Source organism: Macaca fascicularis, chromosome 1 (assembly GCF_037993035.2).
Source record: "Macaca fascicularis isolate 582-1 chromosome 1, T2T-MFA8v1.1".
In the NCBI taxonomy this organism is placed as follows: domain Eukaryota; kingdom Metazoa; phylum Chordata; class Mammalia; order Primates; family Cercopithecidae; genus Macaca; species Macaca fascicularis.
The window spans coordinates 194,803,434-194,830,326 of NC_088375.1; the positions used below are offsets into that span (position 1 = coordinate 194,803,434).

The 26,893-nt window shown below is 45.2% G+C and overlaps 1 protein-coding gene across 2 annotated transcripts; it reads left to right on the forward strand.

The window, feature by feature from the left end:
• Positions 1–1,370: 1,370 nt before the first annotated feature.
• On the forward strand, positions 1,371–26,877 carry PPT1 (palmitoyl-protein thioesterase 1). Of its 2 annotated transcripts, none has more exons than XM_015452101.4 (9): positions 1,371–1,800; positions 7,679–7,788; positions 8,014–8,141; positions 8,782–8,852; positions 10,639–10,741; positions 19,238–19,328; positions 21,097–21,195; positions 22,827–22,898; positions 25,421–26,877. In XM_015452101.4, exons 2-9 carry the CDS (start codon positions 7,705–7,707, stop codon positions 25,541–25,543), a joined length of 771 nt encoding a protein of 256 aa, XP_015307587.1. In that variant the 5' UTR covers positions 1,371–1,800; positions 7,679–7,704; the 3' UTR covers positions 25,544–26,877. The 2 variants fall into 2 exon arrangements, with proteins under 2 accessions (XP_015307587.1, XP_045229727.1); XM_045373792.2 differs by having other exon boundaries at positions 1,371–1,503.
• Positions 26,878–26,893: the final 16 nt, after the last annotated feature.

Sequence of the window (26,893 nt, forward strand, 5' to 3'; positions counted from 1 at the left end):
CAGGCTGGTCTTGAACTCCCGACCTCAGGTGATCTGCCCACCTCGGCCTCCCAAAGTGCTGGGATTATAGGTGTGAGCCACCGCTCCTGGCCCTATACTCACTTTTTATAAAACTGGCCTCATATTATTCCATTGTATAGTGGATACACTCTAATTTCTTTACAAATTCTTTACACTATTTTTTTGATGGTTTTTTTTTTTTTTTTTTTTTTTTGAGACGGAGTCTCGCGCTGTCACCCAGGCTGGAGTGCAGTGGCCGGATCTCAGCTCACTGCAAGCTCCGCCTCCCGGGTTCACGCCATTCTCCTGCCTCAGCCTCCCGAGTAGCTGGGACTACAGGCGCCCGCCACCTCGCCCGGCTAGTTTTTTGTATTTTTTAGTAGAGACGGGGTTTCACCGTGTTAACCAGGATGGTCTCGATCTCCCGACCTCGTGATCCGCCCGTCTCGGCCTCCCAAAGTGCTGGGATTACAGGCTTGAGCCACCGCGCCCGGCCTTTTTTGATGTTTTGTTGAAAAAACTTGAGCAGAGAACTGAGATTATGAAGGTGGACTGAGGGATGAATCTGGCAATAGAGCATAAAATGGATTAAAGAGGAGAGAATGGAAAAGGAAATGATTGATGAGAGACCCTTGAAATAATCCAGCTGAGATTAGGCCAGTTAGTGGCCATGGGTTTTCCCCTCACTCTTATGCATCCAACATATGCTTTCGTCCGTCTTGAAGTCCCGACATTTCTAGAAAACACAGTTGTCTTTCTCCTCTCTACCTTAGCTCATCTCAGTCCTTCTGAATTTCATCTTTGCTTGTTGAAATCCTACCTCTCCTTCAATATCCAGAACAAACCCCACACCCTGCCATGATTGGTCCTGGCTGGAAATTGTCCCTCCTCCCTTTCTTCCTTCCTTTGTGCATGTTTCTTCCAAAGGCAGTACAGGGCAGTGGTGAAGAGCAACGACTTTGGACCCACCAATTTGCTATCTCTGTGCCCTTGGGCACCTTACTCAATGCCAGTTCTCAGTGCCTCAGTGTCCTCACCTGTCAGAGGGGGAGGAGTGCATACAGCGTTGTTATGAGGAGCAAATCAGTTAAAGTTTGTAAGAATAGTGCCTGATAGTATCTGATCAGCGCTGAATAAATGTTAGCAATTGTTTTCATTCACCGCAGAGGGCGGTCTACGAGAGCGCGGAGCCCCACTCGGCCAGCGGGGCCTGGCGGGGGACCTGTCGCGCTGAAAGCTCCAGGGTACGGCCAACGCCCATCAGGCTGCGCATCCGTTCGGGATGCGCAGGTTGCAGTCTGCAGCCGGCGGCGCCACGCCCAGGTGGGCGGAGCGCGGCTCCGGGAGGCGCGAGCCCGCGGTCATGTGACACAGTGAAGATGGCGTCGCCCAGCTGCCTGTGGCTCTTGGCTGTCGCCCTCCTGCCATGGACCTGCGCTGCCCGGGCGTTGCATCATCTGGACCCGCCGGCGCCGCTGCCGTTGGTGATCTGGCATGGGATGGGTGAGTGAGTGAGAAGCTGAAAAGGGTTTGGCGATTCTCTCTCCTCCTAGCCTCGGTTCGCATCTGCAAAATGCGGGTGTAGAGGGCGAGGACCTGGCCCCACAGCTCGCGGCTGCCTCGACATTTTAGGATTTGAAGGATTTGAAGGATCTGCATTGGAAAGAGAGAAGGGGAAGGAGCCGTCCTTTGATGAGCTCAAAGAGAGCCGCGCACGGCGTTGAGGTTTTACATGCTGTCCTTGATTAATCCTTACAGTAGTGGCGTCAGGATGCGGCATCTCGCACTTGATCAGGCTAGGTGAGCTGCGGCTGGCTACATAACTGGCGCATCTACCCTTTTATTTATTCCTTCACACATTGAACAGAGCTTTGTTAGGCACCTACAGTTCATTTACAAGTTGAGTAACCCTTATCTGAAATGCTTGGGACTGTGAAGTATTTCGGATTTTTAAAAAAATGTTTGCATATATACAACAAGATATCTTGGGGGTTGGACCCAAGGAAATTCATTTATTTTTCGTATACACCTTATACACATACCTGGAAGTTAATGTTTTTTTTTTTTTCCCCTGAGACAGAGTCTCGCTCTGTCGCCCAGGCTGGAGTGCAGTGGCCGGATCTCAGCTCACTGCAAGCTCCGCCTCCCGGGTTTATGCCATTCTCCTGCCTCAGCCTCCCGAGTAGCTGGGACTACAGGCGCCCGCCACCTCGCCCGGCTAGTTTTTTGTATTTTTTTTTTAGTAGAGACGGGGTTTCACTGTGTTAGGCAGGATGGTCTCGATCTCCTGACCTTGTGATCCCCCCGTCTCGGCCTCCCAAAGTGCTGGGATTACAGGCTTGAGCCACCGCGCCCGGCCTGCTGGAAGTGAATTTTATGCAATGTTTTAAATAATTTTGGCTGGGCGCGGTGGCTCAAGCCTGTAATCCCAGCACTTTGGGAGGCCGAGACGGGGGGATCACGAGGTCAGGAGATCGAGACCATCCTGGCTAACACGGTGAAACCCCGTCTCTACTAAGAAATACAAAAAACTAGCCGGGCGAGGTGGCGGGCGCCTGTAGTCCCAGCTACTCGGGAGGCTGAGGCCGGAGAATGGCGTGAACCCGGGAGGTGGAGCTTGCAGTGAGCTGAGATCCGGCCACTGCACTCCAGCCTGGGCGACAGAGCGAGACTCCGTCTCAAAAAAATAAATAAATAAATAAATAAATAAATAATTTTGTGCAACCTGTCACATGAGATCAGGCGTGGAAATTTCCAATTGTGGCATTATGTCTGCTCTGAAAAACTTTCAGATTTTGGATTTCGCATTTTCAGATTAGGATGCTCAACCTATATTAATTTAACACAGTTATTGAGCACCTACTAGGTGCTGAGGATACAGTAGGGAACTAAACAGGCTAAAGTCTTTGTTCTTTTGGAACCTACTCTCCAGTAGGAGGAGCAGATTATAAAGAAATTAATAAGTAAAACATAACATATCAAATGGTGATAAGTGCAATGGAGAAAAGTATAGTAGGGTGTAGGATAAAGATGAGGTGGGGGCTTGCACTTTTAATAAAGCAAAGTTGGGAAAGAATTCATTAAAAAAGTGACATCTGAATGCAAAACAGGTGGATGAGGACAGTTGCCATTTGGCTATCTGGTAGAAGGAACAGTAAATGGGAAAGCCCTGATGCAGAAGTATGTCTGGTATATTCAACAGACAGCATTCAGGTCAGTGTGGCTGGAAATGAGTGAGCAAGGGGAAGAAGTTAGGAGTTTAGTTTGGAAGGGAGGGGCAGTTACAGAAGTTATTGGGCCTAGTAAGACTAATGCAGGGACTTTGGCTAGAGTGTCATGGGGAACTTTGTGACCACATGAGTGACATGATCTGACACATTTTTTTTTTTTCTCTTTTTTTTTTTTGAGACGGAGTCTCGCTCTGTCGCCCAGGCTGGAGTGCAGTGGCCAGATCTCTGCTCACTGCAAGCTCCGCCTCCCGGGTTTGCGCAATTCTCCTGCCTCAGTCTCCCGAGCAGCTGGGACTACAGGCGCCCGCCACCTTGCCCGGCTTATTTTTTTGTATTTTTAGTAGAGACGGGGTTTCACCGTGTTAGCCAGGATGGTCTCGATCTCCTGACCTCGTGATCCACCCGTCTCGGCCTCCCAAAGTGCTGGGATTACAGGCTTGAGCCACCGCGCCCGGCCGATCTGACACATTTTTAAAGAATCACTTTAGTTGCTGTATTGAGAATAGATTGTAGGGGTTCATGGATAGTCACAGGGAGACAGGTTAGGAAACTATTGCAATAATTTAAACAAGAGATGATGATGGCTTGAAACTGTAGAGTAACAATAGAGGTGTTGAGAAGTGGTCAAAGTTTGGATAGATTTTGAAGGTGGATCGCTAACAGATCAGACTTGGAATAAGAGAGAAAGAAAGGAGCCAAGGATGACTCCACAAGTTTTGGCCTGGACAATTGGAAGGGTGAAGTTTTCATTTTACCAAGATGGGGAAGCCTGTAGGACAAGCTGACTTAGGGTGGGGGAAAGATCAAGAGTCTGCTTTTGGGCTTACTAAACTCGAAATCCTCATGAGACATCCAGGAAGTGTTGTAGAGGCATGGAGCGTGGAGTCTAGGACAGAGATACCGGCTGGAGATTTAAGTAGGGAGTCTTCGGCATACAGCTAGTAGTTAAAGGCCTGGTGAGATCACCTAGGAAATGAGTGTACACAGAGGACTGAGCCCTGAGGTACTCCATTCCCTTTGGAGGTGGAGGAAATGAGGAGAAACTAGCAAAGGAGACTATATCCGAACAACCAGTGAAGTGGAGGGGTCAGGAAAGCTCAGTGTCCTTGACGCCAAGTGAAGAAAGTGTTTCAGGAGGAAGGGCATGATCAACTGCATCAAATGTTGATAGGTCCTGAGTAACTGTATCAAATGTTAATGGGTCAAGGAAGATAAAGGCTGACAACTGATTATTGGATTTAGCAATATAAAGATGACTAATCTTGACAAAAGCAGTTTTGGGAGAGTGGTGACAGTGAGAGCTTCATTGGGATGGGTTACAGAAAAATATTCAGAGTAATTAGAGTGAGCAAATACAAACACTTTCAAGGTTCTGCACCAGGCCCTGGGGCTACTACTGTGGGGTCAAAAGAGGACACAAGTTAGGAGCTTTGTGTTTTCCCAGAGCTCACAGTCAGTTGCAGGGGAGGCAGAGGCAGTTAAGTAACCTACAATTACAGCTCAGTGTGGAGAACATTGTTTTCAGAGAAATAAAAGGAATAGACGATTCTCTAGGCAATAGCCTTTTCTTCTTCTAAAATTGGTGCTTAAGCTTTCTTGCAGGTTGAAAATGGAATGAGTAAGTTCGAAATGGGAAATGATCTCACTCCACTTCTCCTACTCAGTAGCCAGTTTGCTTCCTGTTCCTAGTTCTAGTTCCTTGAAATAGAAGAAACAAGTCTGGGATTAGGACAAGATGAAGAGGCTCCTGAAATGCAAATTTTAAGGATGCACTCACTCTCAAATTCAGGGTCAGCACTTACATAAACCTGAGAATGAGTGCCTCCTTAAATTTTGTGCCCTAGAGCAGGGGTCCCCAACTCCCTGGGTCGGGTCTGTGACCTGTTAGGAACTAGGCCACACAGCAGGAGGTGAGTGAGCCTGGAGCCTTACGGCCATGAGCTCTACCTCCTCTCAGGTCAGCAGTGGCATTAGATTCTCATAGGCGCTCAAATCCTGTTGTGAACTGCGCATGTGAGGGATCTGGGTTGCGTGCTCCTTATCAGAAAATAACGAATGCCTGATGATCTGAGGTGGAACAGTTTTGAAAAATTGTCTTCCACGAAACTGGTCCCTGGTGCCAAAAGTTGAGGACCGCTGTCCTAGATGCTTCATTTGCCTCACCCTAGTCCTGGCCCTGAAGACAAAACTTTGCATCTCTTCACCCCAAATATCCTGTGTGATAGGGGAAGGGAATGTGTACCTGTGCTTATTTTTCATTTGTAAATATGGTGTCTTAATTATCCTATATGGGCTTTTTGGGTTTTTTGAGACAGGGTCTCATTTTGTTGCCCAAACTGGTCTCAAACTCTTGGCCTCAAGCAACCCTCCTGCCTCGTCTTACCAAAGCGCTGGGATGATAGGTATGAGCCACCATGCTTGGCCTATATGGAATTTTTTTTTTTTTTTTTTTGAGATGGAGCCTTGCTCTGTTGCCCAGGCTGGAGTGCAGTGGCATGATCTTGGCTCACTGAAACCTCCACCCTTCAGGTTCAAGTGATTCTTCTGCCTCAGCCCCCCAAGTTACTGGGACTACAGACATGCGCCTCCACACCCGGCTAATTTTTGTATTTTTAGTAGAGATGGGGTTTCACCATGTTGCCCAGGCTGGTCTCGAGCTCCTGACCTCGTGATCCACCCACCTCGGCCTCCCAAAGTGCTGGGATTACAGACGTGAGCCACGACACCCAGCTCCTGTATGGACTTTTTTTTTTTTTTTTTTTGAGACGGAGTCTCGCTCTGTCGCCCAGGCTGGAGTACAGTGGCGCGATCTCCGCTCACTTCAAGCTCCGGCTCCCGGGTTCGCGCCATTCTCCTGCCTCAGCCTCCCGAGTAGCTGGGACTACAGGCGCCGCCACCTCGCCCGGCTAATTTTTTTGTATTTTAAGTAGAAACGGGGTTTCACCGTGTTAGCCAGGATGGTCTCGATCTCCTGACCTCGTGATCCGCCCGTCTCGGCCTCCCAAAGTGCTGGGATTACAGGCTTGAGCCACCGCGCCTGGCTTACTGTATGGACTTTTGAAGCTTGTTATTACTTAATGAACAGGAGCTAAGCAAAAAGTGTTCTTTCTTCTATTTTTTAAAATTGAGGTAAAAATTCATATAAATTTAACCATTTTAAATTGTGCAATTCAGTGGCATTTAGTGTATTTGCTATGTGCAACTAACACTTCTCTCTTTTTCAACGCCCCAGGAAAACACACATAGCCATTAAGCAATCACTCCCTGTTCTCCCCTCCTACTACTTCTTGATAATCTCCAACTTAGTTTTCTGTATATCAGTGGATCTGCCTATTCTTTTTGATCATATAAAAGGAATCATGCATTCTGTGACCTTTTGAGTCTGGCTTGTTTCACTTAGTGTAATGTTTTTGAGGTTCATTCAAGTTGTAGCATGTGTCAGCACTTTCTTCCTTTTTATAACTGAGTAATATTCCATTGTGTGAATATACCACATTTTGTTCAGTCATTCATTCATGGCCTTCTGGATGGTTTCTCCCTTTTGACTATTACAAATATTGCTGCTGTTAACATCTATATGCAAGCTTCTGTGTAGACGTGTGTTTTTATTTCTTTTGGGTGTATAACTAGGAGTTGAATTGCTGAGTCATTTAGTAATTGTATGTTTAACTTTTTGAGAAACCACCAAACTGTTTTTCACAGTGGCTGCTTATTACATTCCCACCAGCAATGTCCAAGGGATCCCGTTTTTCTACATCCTTGACAATACTTGTTGGTTTCTATTAAAAAGTATTATTAAAGACATCCTAGTCTGTGCGAAATGGTATCTCATTGTGGTTTTGGTTTGCATTTCACATGCTTTTCACATGCTAGTTGTTAGACATTTGTATATCTTCTTTGGAAAAATATCTGTTTAATTCCTTTTCCCGTTTTTTTTTTTTTTTTTTTTTTTTTGAGACAGAGTCTCGCTCTGTCCCCCGGCTGGAGTGCAGTGGCGCGATCTCGGCTCACTGCACGCTCCGCCTCCCGGGTTCCTGCCATTCTCCTGCCTCAGCCTCCCAAGTAGCTGGGACTACAGGCACCCGCCACCGCGCCCGGCTAATTTTTTTGTATTTTTTGTAGAGACGGGGTTTCACCGTGGTCTCGATCTCCTGACCTTGTGATCCGCCCGCCTCGGCCTCCCAAAGTGCTGGGATTACAGGCGTGAGCCACCGCGCCCGGCCCTTTTCCCGTTTTTAAATTAGGTTATCCTTGAGTTGTAAGTGAGTTATAAATTCCTAGTATATTCTGGATATTAAGCCCTTATTGGATAAATGTTTTGCAAATATTTTCTTCCATTCTGTACATTGTTTTCACATTCTTGATAATGCTCTTTGAGGCCTCAAAGTTTTTAAAGAGTAAATAATATTTTGACTTATGAGTTTCCATCATTGTTTTTTGTTGGCTAGGAGACAGCTGTTGCAATCCCTTAAGCATGGGTGCTATTAAAAAAATGGTTGAGAAGAAAATACCTGGAATTTACGTCTTATCTTTAGAGATTGGGAAGACCTTGATGGAGGTAAGGCGCTTCACAGCTGTTCCTTTGAGGAGTTGCTGACTGCTTTCATAGCATATACTGTTGAAATGCTTTGCCTTGTGTTTTTAGCAGCAAATCATACAATGATACTTTCACCCTTGAGTGGCTCGTGTGAGGATACCAACCTAAACGAGTTTACCTCTTAGAGAAGATGTCAGTGGTTGTTTTCAGTCCCATCCTGTCACTTGTCTCTGGCTTCTTTTTTAGGACGTGGAAAACAGCTTCTTCTTGAATGTCAATTCCCAAGTAACAACAGTGTGTCAGACACTTGCTAAGGATCCTAAATTGCAGCAAGGCTACAATGCTATGGGATTCTCCCAGGGAGGCCAATTTCTGTAAGTTCCTTTTTGTTACATTGTACCACTTATATGGAATGGATTTTTTTTTTCTTTTATTCAGATAAATCCACTCCTTCACAATTCAAGATTGTCACCTATCTTGGAAGGGAAATTTCCTAAAACGTTCCCGTGTATGAAGCTTTATGGAACTTAATTTCTCTTCTTTTTTTTTGAGACGGAGTTTTGCTCTTGTTGCCCAGGCTGGAGTGCAGTGGTGTGATCTTGGTTCACTGCAACCTCCACGTCCTAGGTTCAAGCGATTCTCCTGCCTCAGCCTCCCGAGTAGCTGGGACTACAGGTGCTCACCACCATACCTAGCTAATTTTTTGTATTTTTAGTTGAGATGGGGTTTCACCATGTTGTCTAGGCTGGTCTCAAACTCCTGACCTCATGTGATCCACCCACCTTGGCCTCCCAAAGTGCTGGAATTACAGGTGTGAGCCACCGTGCCCGGCCAGAGCTTAATTTATTTTCTATGAAAGTTGAAAGAAAGATTTGCATTCGCCTATATCAGAGGAAAATCCTGAAACTCTGTGGGTTTGGGGAACCACAGAGGATGACCAGCTTAATCTGTGATGCCGATTGTGGATACCTTTCCATCTGACAGTCGGAGCTGAAACTCCCTTTTATTCCATAGGAGGGCAGTGGCTCAGAGATGCCCTTCACCTCCCATGATCAATCTGATCTCAGTTGGGGGACAACATCAAGGTAACTTTGCCTCTTTGCTTTCTTTTTTCTCTGTTCTAACCCACATGACCATGTGATTTTAAAAAAATCTAGGAACTGTATTTGCACAAGACATCAGCCATCCTTGCAAAATCCTGTTTCTCTAGCTTTTAACAAACTAGCCAGCATTGCTGGAGACATAGGAAGAGACGTAGGATTCCAGAGGCCTGTATCACTAGGTTGACATCTACTTCTCTCCAATTTTGTTGACACGATTGCATGGAAGTGAGATGGTTATAGCCAGCCACATGGCAGGCGGTGGTTGAGGAGTTAGGAAGATCGAGTGACCTTTCCTGTTCTCTGACTTGGTGATATCCTCTTGAATTTAGGCTTAGGCAAAGAATAGTGTGTAAGCTCTTTTGTCTTTAAATTTAAACCCTTTGAGAAACAGCAGGTTTTCTGTTTAGACAGAATTCCATACTTTTGGGGAAGGATGTGTCTTTAGAATGGAATTTCATCTCTGTTGCGATGGGTATAGCTATTAGCTGGTATAATGTGGGAGCAGAATGATTCTCCATATAATCAGGAAACCTGGACTCACCCAATTAACTATTAGTCATAGGCAAGTAATTTGGTATCTTAGGTTCCACTCACAGAGGAAACCAAAATATGGTCCTGCCTGTCTTATAGGAATTTTTCAGAGGATAAAGTGAAATAATAGGTAGGAAAACACTTTTTAAAAGTATAAGGATTATACAAACACAAGTTGGTAAAACAAGCTTTATTATTCATTCAACAAATATTTATTGAAAACCTACTATATGCCAGGAACAAGACAGACAAGGTCCTTACGTTCATGAAATATATACACACACGCATGTGCACATATATACACATACATACATAGACATATGCACATATATACACACATACATAGACGTATATATGCACATACATGCACTTATATACACACATATATATACACACATATATATATGTACACGATAAAATAGAGGATAGCCGGGCACGAGGTGATGTATACCTGTAGTCCCTGCTACTTGGGAGGTTGAGGCTGGAGGATCATTTGAAGCCAGGAGTTCGAGGCACTGTGGCATGCTATAATTGTGCCTGTGAATAGCCATTGCACTTTAGTCTGGGCAACATAGCAAGACCCAAACTCTTGGAAAAAAACAAGAACAACAGGATACTGTGTGAAGGACACACTAATGGTTGTAGCACTTAAAGGAGTGGGCTCTGGGGCCAAACTGCCTGTGTCTGATCCTTATCCCTTATTGTCTAACCTTGGACAAGGTATTTAACCTCTCAGTTTTACAGTTTTCTATCTGTGATATGGGGAAAATAATGATATCTACTCCACAGGCTGGTTGTGGGGATTACATTAATTATTGCCAGTATTTTGCTCAGAACTATTCGTGGTACTCAAAACAGTGTTATTGATGAGGATGCTAAGGATGAAGTATAACTGGGGGAGGGGAAGGAAATGAGGATGGGTACTATTTGAGGTAAGCCGGTCAGATATGACTTGCCTAGGACCAAGACCTGAGAGCTGAAAATGAGTCCAGCCATGTGATGCAGCACATCCTCCAGGGATGAGCAGGTACAAAGATCCTTAGGCGGGAAGGAGTGTAAGCAGCACCAGGAGGAAGCTGGTGATGGTATTCGTTCTCTGCACTTTATTTTCATGAGGAACAAGTGAATGAGATCAGAGTTTGGTCCTGTTCGTTTTGTTTCTCACAGCGCCTTGTGCATAGTGGGTATTGGATACATGATTACTGAAGGAATGAATATTTGTCATCTACCTCTGTAGGTGTTTTTGGACTCCCTCGATGCCCAGGAGAGAGCTCTCACATCTGTGACTTTATCAGAAAAACACTGAATGCTGGCGCGTACTCCAAAGTTGTTCAGGAACGGTATGTATAGTTAGCTGAAAAGATTACACACCTGTCACCGTGTGAAAATACCATGCTGACTTTCATGCTCACAGTGATTCCAGCAGTAGTTCCTTATGACATTCAAATGAGATCTTTTTTTTATTGAAACAGAGTTTCGCTCTTTTTGCCCAGGCTGGAGTGCAGTGGCGTGATCTTGGCTCACTGAAGCCTCCACCTCCCAGGTTCAAGCAAGTCTCCTGCCTCAGCCTCCAAGTAGCTGGGGTTACAGGCATGTGCCACCACGCCCGGCTAATTTTGTATTTTCAGAAGAGACAGGGTTTCTCCAAGTTGGTCAGGCTGGTCTCCAACTCCTGACCTAAGGTGATCCACCCGCCTTGGCCTCCCAAAGTGCTGGGATTACAGGCATGAGCCACCGCGCCCGGACTTCAAATGAGATCTTTTTGTACCATCTGCTCAATTTCGTTGTAAACCTAAACTTGCTCCAAAAAGTCTATTAATTAAAAAACAAAGAAAGACAAACAAGGGCATTTTTCTATGTAAGAAGAATGTAATTATAACAGAATGAATTCCCATCTTTAAAAAACAAACAGAAAGCCTTTAGAAAATACTAAGCTCAAGGAATTATTGTTGGTATTTACAGGACAGATTCTTTATGTTGGTAGCTACTCCCTACATCACTGTCCCTGACTCCTCAAATGTGTTTGGGTATTTAGCATGGCCAGCCTGGCACGATGGCTCACACTTGTAACCCCAACTCTTTAAGAGGCCAAGGCAGGAGGATTGCTTGAAGCCAGAAGTTCAAGACAAGTCTGAGCAACTTAGTGAGACCCCTGTCTCTATTAAAATCTATTTAAAAAAAAAAAGATGCAGAATTACTTTTGTAGTGTGTGCTTGTTCATTTGTTTCCAAACTTAATTGTATATCAGAACCACAGGGAAATTCATTAAAAATGGATTCCCGGGCTCTATCCTTAGAAGTTGTAGGCCGGGCATGGTGGCTCACGCCTGTAATCCCAGCACTTTGGGAGGCAGAGGCGGGTGGATCATGAGGTCAGGAGTTTGAGACCAGCCTGACCAACATGGTGAAACCCTGTCTCTACTACAAATACAAAAATTAGCTGAGCACGGTGGTGCCTGTAATCTCAGCTACTCAGGAGGCTGAGGCAGGAGAATCGCTTAAAAAACCCAGGAGGCGGAGCTTGCAGTGAGCCGAGATTGCGCATCGCACTCTAGCCTGGGTGACAGAGGGAGACTCTGTCTCAAAAAAAAAAAAAACAAACAAACAGAAGTTGTGATGGTAGGTCTGATGTTCTCTAGATGATAGCTGGAGTTTGGGATCGACTAATATCCTGTGGGTTTTCCAAGTGTCTCATTCTTGTCAAATAACTACTTTTTATTACAGTATATTCTTGAAGCCATTTTCCAAGATACAGCCTTGTGACTGACTCATGTTGGAACAACCTACAGCTAGCTGTCTTTTCTCTTCCCACTCATTGGCTACACAAATAGCCACAAAGCTGTTTTGGGTCAACAGTACCACCTGATGGTTTTTATAGAAAACTAAGATACTCTGTACCTCTGTCTCCTTTTTTTACCCTCATGCTACACCAGGCTCTCCCCTTTGCCTGGTTTGATTGGCTGTGGCTAATCACAACTTAATTATTTATATTCTACATATTCTTTGCTCTCATGGATTTGCATGGTATTTAGACTTCATTCTTCCTCCTTTACTCTTGATTCTCACTCTTGCCCAGTTGCCTCCAAAAAGCCTATACTTTTCTTTCTTTGTGTGAACCAAAACAGCTCTTGGCAATCAGAATTCTGTTAGTGATGCTAAGTAAGCAGTCCATCGGGGGTGACAAGTGACACGTAAATACTGATTAAGGTGGGTGCGGTGGCTCATGCCTGTTATCCCAGCACTTTGGGAGGCCTTGGTAGGCAGATCACTTGAGGCCTGGAGTTCGAGACCAGCCTGGCCAACATGACGAAACTCCATCTCTACTAAAAATACAAAAATTAGCTAGGTGTGGTGGCGCACACCTGTAGTCTCAGCTACTCTGGAGGCTGAGGCTAGAGAATCACTTGCACCCAGGAGGCGGAAGTTGCAGTGAGCTGAGATTGCGCCTCTGCACCCCAGCCTAGGTGACAGAGTGAGACTGTGTCTCAAAAAATAAAAATAAAAGATACTGATTAAAAGCAGTAGATTGATGTGTTTATCTTCCTCCTTAAATTTTAATGAAGTGATAGCAGAAGAATAAAAAGTGATAAACCCACAAGAGCAGAGAGAACAGGGAGAAAGGAGGTAAGAGACCATAAAAAATGCCAACATGTTTTTGAAAGCAAGCAAGCAGATGAATGAGTGTGAGAACTGTTTTAGCAGAGCAGATGGTGAAGGCTTAAAGTAACAAGGAGAAATCATTTTGTCTTTGTGATACTGTCCTAGGTTGCCCCTGGTATTAGGGAAGATTAATTCTGGTTGCAAGAAGGAAACCATATCAAGCCAAAGTAAATTTTAAAAGAAAGTAATACTCTGTTGGTGCCTAAGGCCTCACAGGGCCTGGAATCAAGAATTGGGAGCCACGAGGAGCCAGGGTATTCGCTCTCCATTGCCATTGTTGCTTCTCTTTCTGTGTCGCTGCTGCTTCTCTCCATGCAGACCAGCTTCCCCTGCCACCCACATGATGGAAGGTGGCCTCGCACAGCTTCCAAATGTTTAATCTTCTGTTAGGAGATTGTCTCAGTTTGAGGCTAGAATCTCTCTGTCCTGATTCAGATTCTTCAGGAAGGGACCATGCCCCGGCTCAGGTCAGGTGTCCACCTCTGCTCTCATTAACTGTGGCCAGAAAAGTGGAACCATGCATACTCCTCATACCCACCTCCCTGTAAACCAGTAGGCGGGGCAGGAAGAGTGCAAGAGTGGGCCTTAGGCAGAGACCCCAAAAGAGGTCTTCCACATTCTTCAGATAACTTAACCTTAGCAAAGCAAACGTGATATCCTAATCCGCACAGTAACTGGTGAGGAAGCTCCTGGCTTGGCATGATGAGGGCAATGAGGAATGGTGTAACAGTTCTCGCTCTCCTTCCTGGATGTAAAATCTACCCTCTAGTTCCCTTTTGCCTTCGCAGGTTGCTCTCTGCCATGCCCCGCCCCATGCTGTACCCTCCCACCCCTACACTCCCTGCCACAATGAATACTTCAGTGTTGCCCTGGCCTCGGCCTTGGCCTCCATCTTCCCCTGTTCCAGCTCGGGGGAAGCTAGAGCTTTACATATCCTGTTTAATTTTCTTTTTTTTTTTTTTTTTTTTTTTTTGAGACGGAGTCTCGCTCTGTCACCCAGGCTGGAGTGCGGTGGCCGGATCTCAGCTCACTGCAAGCTCCGCCTCCCGGGTTCACGCCATTCTCCTGCCTCAGCCTCCCGAGTAGCTGGGACTATAGGCGCCCGCCACCTCGCCTGGCTAGTTTTTTGTGTTTTTTTTTTTAGTAGAGACGGGGTTTCACCGTGTTAGCCAGGATGGTCTCGATCTCCTGACCTCGTGATCCGCCCGTCTCGGCCTCCCAAAGTGCTGGGATTACAGGCGTGAGCCACCACGCCCGGCCTATCCTGTTTAATTTTCATAGCAACTTGCCCTCCCCAGGTCTGCTCGGGGCCCTGCTCCCAGTTTGCACCCCACCCGCAGTGGATCTCAGAGTGCTTGTCCCCAGTTGTCCCGTTTTCCCCACGTCTTTGTCCTCAGCTGATGAACTTGCAACTTTGTTTTCTGGAAATATTGAGGCATCTACTCAGGCTGTCTCAGAGACTTTTCAGCCATTCAGAAAAGTTACAGAGTAATGTACCAAACTACAGGCATACCTCAGAGATACTGAGGATTCGGTTCTACACCACCACGATAAAGTAAATACTATAATACAGCAAGTCACACAAATTTATTGGTTTCCCAGTGCATATAAAAGCTATGTTTACACTATACTGAAGGCTGTTAAGTGTGCAGTAGCATTATGCCTAAAAAAAGTACATGCCTTAATTAGAAAATACTGTAATGCTAAAAAATGCTAATGATCATTTGAGTCTTCAGCAAGTGATCTTTTTGCTGGTGGAGGGTCTTGCCTGGATGTTGATGGCTGCTGACTGATCAGGGTGGTGGTTGCTGAAGGTGGGGATGGCTGTGCTAATTTCTTAAAGTGAGACAATGATGAACTTTGTATCAATTGACTCTTCCTTTCATGAAAGATTTCTTTGTAGCCTACGATGCTATTTGGTAGCATTTTGGCCACAGTAGAACATCTTTCAGAACTGGACTCAGTCCTCAAACCCTGCCACTGCTTTTATGTAAGCTTATGTAATATTTATTCTAAATCCTTTGTTGTCATTTCATCAGTGTTCATAGCATCTTCACCAGGAATAGATTCCATCTCAAGAAGCCACTTTTTTGCTCATCCGTAAGAAGCAATTCCTTATCTGTTGTATGAGATTGCAGCAATTCAGTCACATCGTCAGGTTCCACTTCTAATTCTAGTTCTCTTGCTATTTCCACATCTGCAGTTACTTCCTTCATTGAAGTCTTGAATCCCTCAGCCACTCATGAGGGTTGGAATCAACTTTTAAACTCCTGTTACTATTGATATTTTGACCTCTTCCTGTGAATCATGAATTTTTGTTCGTTTTTGAGACAAAGTCTCACTCTGTCACCCAAGTTGGAGTGCAGTGGTGCCATTACAGCTCACTGCAACCCAGCCTCAACCTCCCAGGCTCAAGTGATCCTCACACTTCAGCCTCCTGAGCAGCTGAGACTACAGGTGTTAGCCACTACACCCCACTAATTTTTAAATTTTTTTGTAGAGATGGGATCTCGTTTATGTTGCCCAGGCTAGTCTCAAACTCCTGGGCTCCATTGATGTTCCCTCCTCACCCTCCCAAAGTGAATGGTACCCAGCCCATTAATGTTCTTAATGGCATCTAGAATGATACATCATTTCCATGAGGTCTTCCATTTACTTTGCCCAGATGTATCAAAGGAATCACTGTCTATGCAGCTACAACCTTGTAAATGTATTTCTTAAATAATAAGACTTGAAAGTTGAAATTACTGCTTGATCCATGGGCTGTAGAATGGATGTGCTATGGCAGGCATGAAGACACATTAATCTCTTTGTACCTCTCCATCAGAGCTCTTGGGTGACCAGGTGCTTTTTAATGAGCTGTAATATTTGTTTGTTTTTTAAGTTTGTTTTTAAACTTTTTTAAATTAAAAAACATAGTTTTTGAGACAGGGTTGTGCTCTGTTGCCCAGGTTAGAGTGCAGTGGTGTGATCACAGCTCACTGCAGCCTTCACCTTCTGGACTCAAGCCATCGTCCCACTTCAGCCTCCTGAATAGCTAGGACTGCAGGCATGCACCACCATGCTCGGCTAATTTTAGAAAGAATTTTCTTTCGTAGAGGTGGGGTCTTGCTATGTTGCCCAAGCTAGTCTTGAACTCCTGGCCTCAAACAGTCCTCCTACCTTGGCCTCCCAAAGTGCTGGCATTACAGGTGTGAGCCACCATGCCCAGCTGCGTGGTAATGTTTTGAAAGGAATCTTTTTTTCTGAGCAATAGGTCTCAACAGTGGGCTTAAAATAGTCAGCAAACCACACTGTAAACAGATCTGCTGTCATCCAGGCTTTGTGTTCCATTTATAGAGCACAGGCATAGTCATTTAGCATAGTTCTTAAGGGCCCTAGGATTTAAAAACCAAGCATTGGCTTCAACTTAAAGTCATCAGCTCCATTCGGCACTCACAAGAGAGTCAGCCGGTCCTTTGACGTTTTGAAGCCAGGCATTGACTTCTCCTCTATAGCTGTGAAAGTCCTAGATGGCATCTTCTTCCAATATAAGACTGTCTCATCTACACTGAAAATTCGTTGTTCATGGTAGCCACCTTCATTAAGTATCTCAGCTAGATCTCCTGGATAACTTACTGCAGCGTCTACATCAGCACTTGCTGCCCCGTCTTGCACTCTCACGTTATGGAGATGGTTTCTTTCCTTGAACCTTATAAACCAACCTCTGCTAGCTTCACACTTTTTTTTTTCTGCAGCTTCCTCACCTCTCTCAGCCTTCATTAAATTGAAGAGAGTTAGGTCGTTGCTCTGGATTAGGCTTTGGCTTAAGGGAATGTTGTGGCTGGTTTGATCTTCTATCTAGACCACTCACATTTTCTTTTTTTTTTTTTTTTTTGAGACGGAGTCTCGCTCTGTCACCCAGGCTGGAGTGTGGTGGCCAGATCTCAGCTCACTGCAAGCTCCGCCTCCCGGGTTCACGCCATTCTCCCGCCTCAGCCTCCCGAGTAGCTGGGACCACAGGCGCCCGCCACCTCGCCCGGCTAGTTTTTTTTTTTTTTTTTTGTATTTTTTAGTAGAGACGGGGTTTCACCGTGTTAGCCAGGACGGTCTCGATCTCCTGACCTCGTGATCCACCCGTCTTGGCCTCCCAAAGTGCTGGGATTACAGGCTTGAGCCACCGCGCCCGGCCGACCACTCACATTTTCTCCATATCCGCAATAAGACTGTTTTGCTTCCTTACTATTTGTGTGTTCACTGAAGTAACACTTCTAATTTTCCTCAAGAACTTTTTTTTTTTTTTTTGCATTCTATAAATGTTCAGAGTTCTAAACCTTTAAAAGGTTTCAAATACATGTATAAACACATTCTAGAATGTCACTCTGACTGTTGCTTCCTTTCACTTCAGTCTTATCTGCTCCTCTGACGTAGCTGGCTCCGTTGGGCTGTACGCCGCCCTGCCCCGCTGAGTGGGGTTTTCAGGACCACTGCCTCTGGGCAGCTCTTCCACTCTGGCTGGGGAGCTTATGTTGTAGAAATTTGTGTTTCACTCCCTGCCAACCTGGGATAGAGTTTGTTCGAATTTCCCCATGTGAGGCCTTGTGGTAACAGTGCCCGTTTTGAGGAGGCTGGAAGGGAAGGGAAAGTGGAGAGAGATTGGAAAGAAGTATAAAGAGTCCCCTTTGCTCCAGTTCCCAACAAGTTCCTCATCTCCATCTGAAACCACCTTAGCCTGGACCTTATTGTCTATATCACTATCAGGCTTTTGGTCAAAGCCATTCGACAAGTCTCTAGAAAGTTCCAAGCTTTCCCACATTTTCCTGTCTTCTTCTGAGGCCTCCAAACTGTGCCAACCTCTGCCTGGTACCCAGTTCCAAAGTCGCTTCCACATTTTTGGGTAACTTTTCAGTAGCACCCCACTCTGCTGGTACTTATTTACTATATTAGTCTGTTTTCACGCTATTGATAAAGACACACCCGAGACTGGGCAAATAGAGGTTTATAGTGGACTTACAGTTCCATGTGGCTGGGGAAGCCTCACAATCATGGCGGAAGGTGAAAGGCACATCTCACATGACAGCAGACAAAAGAAGAGAGCTTGGGCAGGGAAACTCCCCTCTTAATTTTATTTTTTATTTGTTATTTTTTTGAGATGGAATCTCGCTCTGTCTCCCAGGCTGGAGTGCAATGGCGTGATATTGGCTCACTGCAACCTATTCTTCCCAGGTTCAAGCGATTCTCCCTCCCTCACCCTCCCGAGTAGCTGGGATTACAGGCACATGTCACCATGCCTGGCTAATTTTTCGTATTTTTGGTAGAGACGGGGTTTCCTCATGTTGGCCAGGTTGGTCTCAAACTCCTGACCTCAGGTGATCTGCCCTCCTTGGCCTCTCAGAGTGCTGAGATTATAGGCATGAGCCACGGAACCCAGCCCAGCTCCCCTCTTTGAAACCATCAGATCTCATGAGACTTATTCTCTATCAAGAGAACAGCACAGGAAAGACCCACCCCTATAATTCAGTCACCTCCCGTGACATATGGGAATTGTGGGAGTTACAATTCAAGGTGAGATTTGGGTGAGGACACAGCCAAACTATATCAGCATGATAAGTACGACAAACCCCAGTGTCACAGGGGAAGCAAATATTGATGAACCCTTTGCCTGCATCTTTTACAATTTCTGTACTATGCTGAATAGTCCTTGTCTCAACAAGGTGTCTTGTTGACAGACTGTTTTATAGGTGCAAGTCTTGTCTTCTGTATTAAAGGGTAAGGCCTGGGACTTGAGGGCTTTGGCCTTTTGTCCTTGTTTTTTGAGACGGAGTCTCACTCCGTCGCCCAGACTGAAGTGCAGTGACGCGATCTCGGCTCATTGCAACCTCTGCCGCCGGGGTTCAAGCAATTCTCCGGCCTCAGCCTCCTGAGTAGCTGGGATTATAGGCGCCTGCCACCGCGCCCAGCTAATTTTTGTAGTTTTAGTATAGACGGGGTTTCACCATCTTGGTCAGGCTGGTCTTGAACTCCTGACCTTGTGATCCACCTGCCTCAGCCTCCCAAAGTGCTGGGATTACAGGCATGAGCCACTCCTGGCCGGCCTTTTGTCCTTTTAAAGTCTCTTGGTGGCCTTTGCACTGAGCGTGCCCGAGGCATACTGACTGACCTGCAGCTTGATCACCTCATTCTTTTTTCTTCCTACAGCCTCGTGCAAGCTGAATACTGGCATGACCCCATAAAAGAGGATGTATATCGCAACCACAGCATCTTCTTGGCAGATATAAATCAGGAGCGGGTAAGCACCCAAACCCTGTTCCCATAGATGTGCGTTCTTTTTCCTGTTTAGGTCCTCATAAACAAATCAGTGGTGACTACCCAAACTGTCCTGGGCAGATCCTAGGAAACAGAAGTTCTGTTTTTTTGGGAGGCAGTGCCTTTGAGATTCAGTTCCTTTTAGAGAGGTTGAAATTCAATTGCCTTTCTTCCCTTAAGTTCTTTCCCTCTCCCAGTGTTGAAACACACAGGATAAGCTCAGTAGGTTGCTGACTGGGCTAGGTGGAAATTCACAGCTGCTGTCTCAATGAGGGAAGCTTTCCTGATGGATCAGTTTGGGGGTGGATTTTTCTCTAGAGATTTACCTAGACGAGAGATACAGTAGGCACTGAGTATGTCCCAGACACAAACATGGTTTGGTAGGTTCTGGTAAACTAGATGGCTCAGTTTATATTAGACTCATCTGGAGAGTCTTTTGGTTTTTTGTTTTTAAACAGAAAGTTTGAAGGGAAAAACAAACCAAACAAAAAACAACACAGAACCACCCAGAATTTGCAGAACCACCCAGAATTTGCAGAACCACCCAGAATTTGCAGTTTCTTATTTTGTCTTGGCTTTCTCTGACTAGAAGCCTCTCACCTATGTGATGGACACCTATGGAGTGTGGTGTAAATTCATACTTGTACCTGTATGCCATGGCCGGTGGCATGTCAGTCAGATAGGAAGGCCAGGCGCGGTGTCTTACGCCTGTAATCCTAGCATTTTGGGAGGCCGAGGTGGGCAGATCACTTGAGGTCAGGAGTTTGAGACCAGCCTGGCCGACATAGTGAAACCCCACCTCTACTAAAAATACAAAATTAGCTGGACGTGGTGGCGGCCACCTGTAATCCCAGCTACTCGGGAGGCTGAGGCAGGAGAATTGCTTGAACCCGGGAGGCAGAGGTTGCAGTGAGCTGAGATGGTGCCACTGCACTCGGGCCTGGGAGACAGAGCGAGACTCCATCTCAAAAAAAAAAAAAAAAAAAAAAAAAGGGCTGTATAAGCAATCCCATGACTGGGTATATACCCAAAGGAAAACAAATTGTCCTACCAAAAAGACACTTGCACTCATGTTTATTGCAGCACTGTTCACCATAGCAAAGACATGAAACCAACCTAGGTGCCCATCAGCGGTGGACTGGATAAAGAAAATGTGGTACATATACACCATGGAATATTGCACAGTCATAAAAGAGAATGAAATCCTGTTCTTTGCAGCAACGTGGATGCAGCTGGAGGCCATTATCCTAAGCAAATGAACACAGAAACAGAAGACCAAATATTACATGCTCTCACTTATTATTGGGAGCTAAACATTGGGTACACGTGGATATAAAGATGGGAGCAATAGACACTGGAGACTCCAAAAGCTGGGAGGGAGGGGCTAGGGCTGAAAAACTTCCTGTTGGGCACTGTGTTCACTATTTGGGTGAAAGGATCAACAGAACTCCAAACCTCAGCATCACACAATATACCCTTGTAACAAAACTGCACATGTACCCCCCTGAATCTAAAATAACATAAAGGGTTTTTTTTTGTTTTGTGTTTTAGAGGGAAAAAAAAAAAAAAAAAAAAAAAAAAAAAAAAAAGCTGTACAGGTATATCCTAGGCAGGAAGCTGGAAAACAGCCCATATCCATGGGGAAGAAACATGGTGGCACAGGGTCAGGGAGACCAGAGAACTGGAAGGCTTTACTCCCCCTGCTGGTATCTGATGGTAATGACCTTAGGTGTTGCTGGCCTTTCTTTCAGGGTATCAATGAGTCCTACAAGAAAAACCTGATGGCCCTGAAGAAGTTTGTGATGGTGAAATTCCTCAATGATTCCATTGTGGACCCTGTAGATTCGGAGGTGAGACACTACTTAGGCCACATGCCAGGAGAGTAAATGGCATTAAAATAGAGCTGCCAGCCGGGCATAGTGGCTCATGCCTGTAATCCCAGCACTCTGGGAGGCCAAGGCAGGCAGATCACCTGAGGTCAGGAGTTCAAGACCAGCCTGGCCAACTTGGTGAAACCCCATCGCTACTCAAAATACACAAAGAAATTAACCAGGCGTGGTGGCAGCCACCTGTAATCCCTGCTGCTTAGGAAGCTGAGGCAGGAGAATCGCTTGAACCCAGGAGGCAGAGCTTGCAGTGAGCCAAGATCGTGCCACTGCACTCCAGCCTGGTTGACAGAGTAAGACTCTGTCTCAAAAAGAAAATAAAATGAAATTGAAATGAAATGAAATGAAAAAATACAGCTGCCTGCTGGGGGAAAAAACCTGCAGTCCCTTCCACCAACTTTTGTATAGAACAGTTCTTCACCTGAGGTCCATAAGCGGGACACTGAAGATTGTAATCTACCCCCCAACCCCAAAATTCTATGCAAAATTATGTAATTGCATTCTCTGGGGAAGGGTCTATAATTTTAATCCGTTTTCCAGAGACCAGAGGCCCAAAAAGTGTTCAGAATCAGCAGCCCAAAATATATCAGTTCCTAAGCTTGGCCTCCAAGGTCTGCCTTGATCTGGCTTCACCCTGTTTTCCAGCCTGATCCTCCTTGTCTGCACACTTCATACACTCTTGATCAAGCCATATTGTACTACTTGTGCTTTTTCTCTCGTATGCAAACTTTGTTCATGTTTTTCTGTCTCTAGAATGTACTTCCTTGGCTTCTCCACCTGACAGCTCCTATTCGTCTGTCAAGGACAGGATGCCATCCCCCTTCCAAGCAGAATGTGATCCCTTTTGTAGATCATCAGCCTGTGTTAGGACACTCCTCACGTTATGTCACACCACCAGGGATTGGCTGATTGTGGCCCACAGGCCCAGTCCATCCTGCTACCTGTTTTGGTGTTCCCCACACGTGAAGAATGGTTTTTACATTTTTTAATGGTTGGGGGAAAGAATTTGACATATAAAGATTATGTAAAATTTATTTAGACATAGAAAGTATTTTGACATATAAAGATTATGTAAAATTTAAATTCAGTGTCCTCATTGGAACAGTTTTACTTTTTACATACTGTCTGTGGCTGCTTTTGTTACAGTGGCAGCAGTGAGTAGTTGCAACCATATGGCCCTTAAAGCCTAAAATATTTTGTATCTGGCCTTTACAAAAACATTTGCTGACCTCTGTGCTCAACAGTGAATTGTTTCTGTGCCTTGCAAGACTGGGAGGTTTTTGGAAACAGATGATAGATTCATCCTTGAATGTCTAGAGCTCAGCCCAGGAATTTTTCACATTTATTGCTTAATAAATGTAGGAAGCAGAAATTCTGGGGAAGTGGAAAGCAGCCCCTCAGAAAGATTTAACTCATCCCTCGGGCTCCACCCTTAAGAAGAGATGACTCAGACGCACCCTATCCATTTTTCCTTCTTGCTACAGCTTTATGATGTTCACTTTGTTGGCAGTTTTGGCTTCTAACCAGTCTCAAATTAGTTTGGCAGTATGTGCTGTGTGTCATATCTGACCTTATTTCTTTTGCTTCTTCTGCAGTGGTTTGGATTTTACAGAAGTGGCCAAGCCAAGGAAACCATTCCCTTACAGGAGACCTCCCTGTACACACAGGTAACTGGCGGGGAATCTATCTTGGGAGGTTGTGCTGTCTTTTTCAGCTCCCAGTTCTTGAAGCTGCTAGGTTCTTTGGTGCTGGAGCCCTGCCCTGTACACCTCAGAGCACTAGGTACTCCTGAAACACCTGACTTATGTCCAATATGGGTGAAGCTTGTTAGGCTCTTGATTATTGCTCTAGCTTATCCGGCACTGCGTTACAGAAATTCACTACATCCTGAAACCTTACGGTTTCCAAGGAAGAACAGGAGAAACCTCATGTCTGATTCCCTTTTTTTGATAAAAAGGTTTTAAAACTAGCTGCCTTTGCTGAGGTGCGTCTGCTACAAATCCAGGAAGCCTCCAGGCATGATGAGGGGCATTCTTTTTTTTTTTTTTGAGATGGAGTCTCACTCTGTCTCCCAGGCTGGAGTGCAGTGGAGCAATCTTTGCTCACTGCAACCTCTGCCTCCCGGGTTCAAGCAGTTCTCCTGCCTCAGCCCCCTTAGTAGCTGGGATTACAGGTGTGTGCCACCATGCCCGGCTAATTTTTATATTTTTAGGAGAGATGGGGTTTCGCCATGTTGGCCAGGCTGGTCTCGAACTCCTGACCTCAGGTGATCCACCCATCTCGGCCTCCCAAAGTGCTGGGATTACAGGTGTGAGCCACTGTGCCTGGCCAAGGAACATTACTTTTAAACATTAACAGATGTGAAATCCTGTTTCTAAATTACACACTACAAGGGAAGCTCCTGCAGGAGACCGATTGGGACTAGAGTTGTGAATTTTGTTTAGCAGTAGGTCCTGTATCTTAAGCAGAAGTTGCAGTAATTTACCACCTCCAGTTCTGGGGCCTTCTACACTTTAAGGATTTTTTCTTTTTTGAGACAGAGTCTTGCTTTGTCACCTAGGCTGGAGTGCAATGGTGTGGTCTCAGCTGACTGCAACCTCCACTTCCTGGGTTCAAGCGATTCTCCTGCCTCAGCCTCACTAGTAGCTGGGATTACAGGCACACGCCACCATGCCTAATATTTTGTATTTTTAGTAGAGACAGGGTTTCACCATGTTGGCCAGGCTGGTCTTGAACTCCTTACCTCAGGTGATCCACCTGCCTCAGCCTCCAAGAGTGTTGGGATTACAGGCGTGAGCCACCATGCCCAGCCCTAAGGATTTTATATTGGAGACAGACTCTCCAAAATGCATAAGTACTACACCTGAACCAGTCACCTTCTACTAGAATTCCTCCATGTTATTTCAGAGGTCATTTGTCTCCTCTTGGCTTTTCTTTTGCATTGGGTGCCTCAACTTCAGTGGTGAGGTAAAAAGGGAAGCTAGAGTCTGATTTAAAAAAAAAAAAAGGCTTGAGAAATTACAGCTAAGAACTTCCCTATTGTGAAACTCAAAATAATGGTGGCCATGGCAGAAGCACCATTCTGGCACTGTTGTAACTGCTTATCTTCCCAACCAGGGGTTGTTCTCCAGCACCTAGGCTATGGGTAATGACATTTTCAACTCCAGAATATGGAAGTGTCCAGGGTTTGTTACCTAAGGCTTGCATATGGTTTTTTTGTTTTGTTCTTTGAGATGAAGTTTTGCTCTTATTGCCCAGGCTATAGTGCAATGGCGTGATCTCAGCTCACTGCAACCTCCACTTCCCGGGTTCAAGCAAATTTTCCTGTCTCAGCCTCCCAAGTAGCTGGGATTACAGGTGCCCGCCACCATGCCCAGCTAATTTTTGTATTTTTATTAGAGATGAGGTTTTATCATATTGGTCAGGCTGGTCTTGAACTCCTGACCGCAGGTGATCCGCCTGCCTTGGCCACCCAAAGTGCTGGTATTACAGGCGTGAGCCACCGCGCCTGGCCTGGGTTGGATGTTTTTTAAGTTACCTAGCTAATGTTCTCCTGTCTTTGGCTCAGTCCCACTTACCTATGGCATGCTGAGGCAGTGTTGTCCATGGCTTGCCCACCTATAGGTAGTCCTCTGACTCTGAGAAGCTTTTCAAAAAGCAGAATCTAGAACTCTATATAGTGCAGTCTCAATTACATATACATTTTTAATACTTAGAAAAAACTGGCCGGGTGTGGTGGCTCACGCCTGTAATCCCAGCACTTTGGGAGGCCGAGGCGGGTTGATCACCTGAGGTCAGGAGATCGAGACCATCCTAACACGGTGAAACCCCATCTCTACTAAAAATACAAGAAATTACCTGGGCGTGGTGGCACACGCCTGTAATTCCAGCTACTCGCGAGGCGGAGGCAGGAGAATCGCTTGAACCCGGGAAGTGGAGGTTGCAATAAGCCAAGATTGTGCCACTGCACTCCAGCCTGGGTGACAGAGCAAGACTCCATCTCAAAAAAAAAAAAAAAAAAAAAAAAAGAAAAGAAAAGAAAGAAAAAAAAACTAGGAGATATTCTTTTTGGCATTTTTGAAAATATACCTCAATTTTATTTTGACAATATATCTCGAGTTAACATATTTACCATTTTACTCCAAAACTTCATTAAGCTTTTTGATTAATTATGGCTTTCCCTCTGCAGGACCGCCTGGGGCTAAAAGAAATGGACAATGCGGGACAGCTAGTGTTTCTGGCTACAGAAGGGGACCATCTTCAGTTGTCTGAAGAATGGTTTTATGCCCACATTATACCATTCCTTGGATGAAACCCGTACAGTTCACAATAGAGCTCAGGGAGCCCCTAACTCTTCCAAACCACATGGGAGACAGTTTCCTTCATGCCAAGCCTGAGCTCAGATCCAGCTTGCAACTAATCCTTCTATCCTTATCTAACATGCCCTACTTGGAAAGATCTAAGATCTGAAGCTTATCCTTTGCCATCTTCTGTTACCATATGGTGTTGAATGCAAGTTTAATTACCATGGCGATTGTTTTATAAACTTTTGATGTGGTCAAGCTCAGTTTTAGAAAGGGAGTCTGTTGCAGATCAGTGCCAGAACTGTGCCCAGGCCCAAAGGAGACAACTAATTAAAGCAATGAGATAGATTCTGAGGGCAAACGTTTTTCCAAGATCTTGCCGGATTTCAAGCAAAGAGGTACCCAGGCCTGAGGTACTCACATAAATGCTTTGTTTTGCTGGTGATTTAACCAGTGCTTGGAAAAATCTTGCTTGGCTATTTCTGCATTTCTTAAGGCTGCCTTCCTCTCTGAATACGTTACCCTCTGTGCTATCATCTTATTATTAGGCAAATCCCACTGGCCTAGTCTTGCTTCTGTGGCACCCACTTTGTCTCCTCAGGTAGTGATGAATTAGTTGCTCTGTCACAAAAGGAGGGAAGTAGCATCCAATTAAGTTGCTTAAGAGAGGAAATGTACATCTTGTATAACTTAGGGAGTGAAGAAAATGTAGGCACGAAAGTGAAAAGTGAGGCAGCTAGTTCTTCCTATTCCATTCTTGACCAACCTGCCCTTTCTTAATATGACTAGTGGTCTTGATGCTAGAGTCAACTTACTCTGTTGCTGGCTTTAGCAGAGAATAGGAGGAACCATATGAAAAGATCAGCCTTTCTGACTTCAATCCCCAAAACATATTTACCAGCATACTCCAAACTGTTTCTGATGGGTTCTGTGAGAAAAGGATTGTTTGCTCAAAAAGCTTGGAAAATACTACACACTCCCTTTCTCCTTCTGGAGATCACCCACATTAGAGGGTCTGAGGACTCTGAGAATTCGTGTTACAGTAAACAAAACTAACAATCTCCCATTTCCTACACTACTTGAGCATGGAAATCATAGTCCCCACTCTGTGAAAACTTAACGCTTTTTGGAAGACATTTCTGTAGAATGTCAGTTTGGAGAAATGATGAGCTACGCCTTGATGAAAGAACCGTGTTGGTGCTGCTAAGTTTACCCATTATGGTTTTTCCTTTCTCTCTCTCAAGCCTTATTCTTCAACTAAAAGATGAGGATTAAGAGCAAGAAGTGGGGGGGATGTGAAAATAATTTTATGAGGTTGTCTAAAATAAAGAGTAGTTTCTTATGCTTGGTGTTTTCAG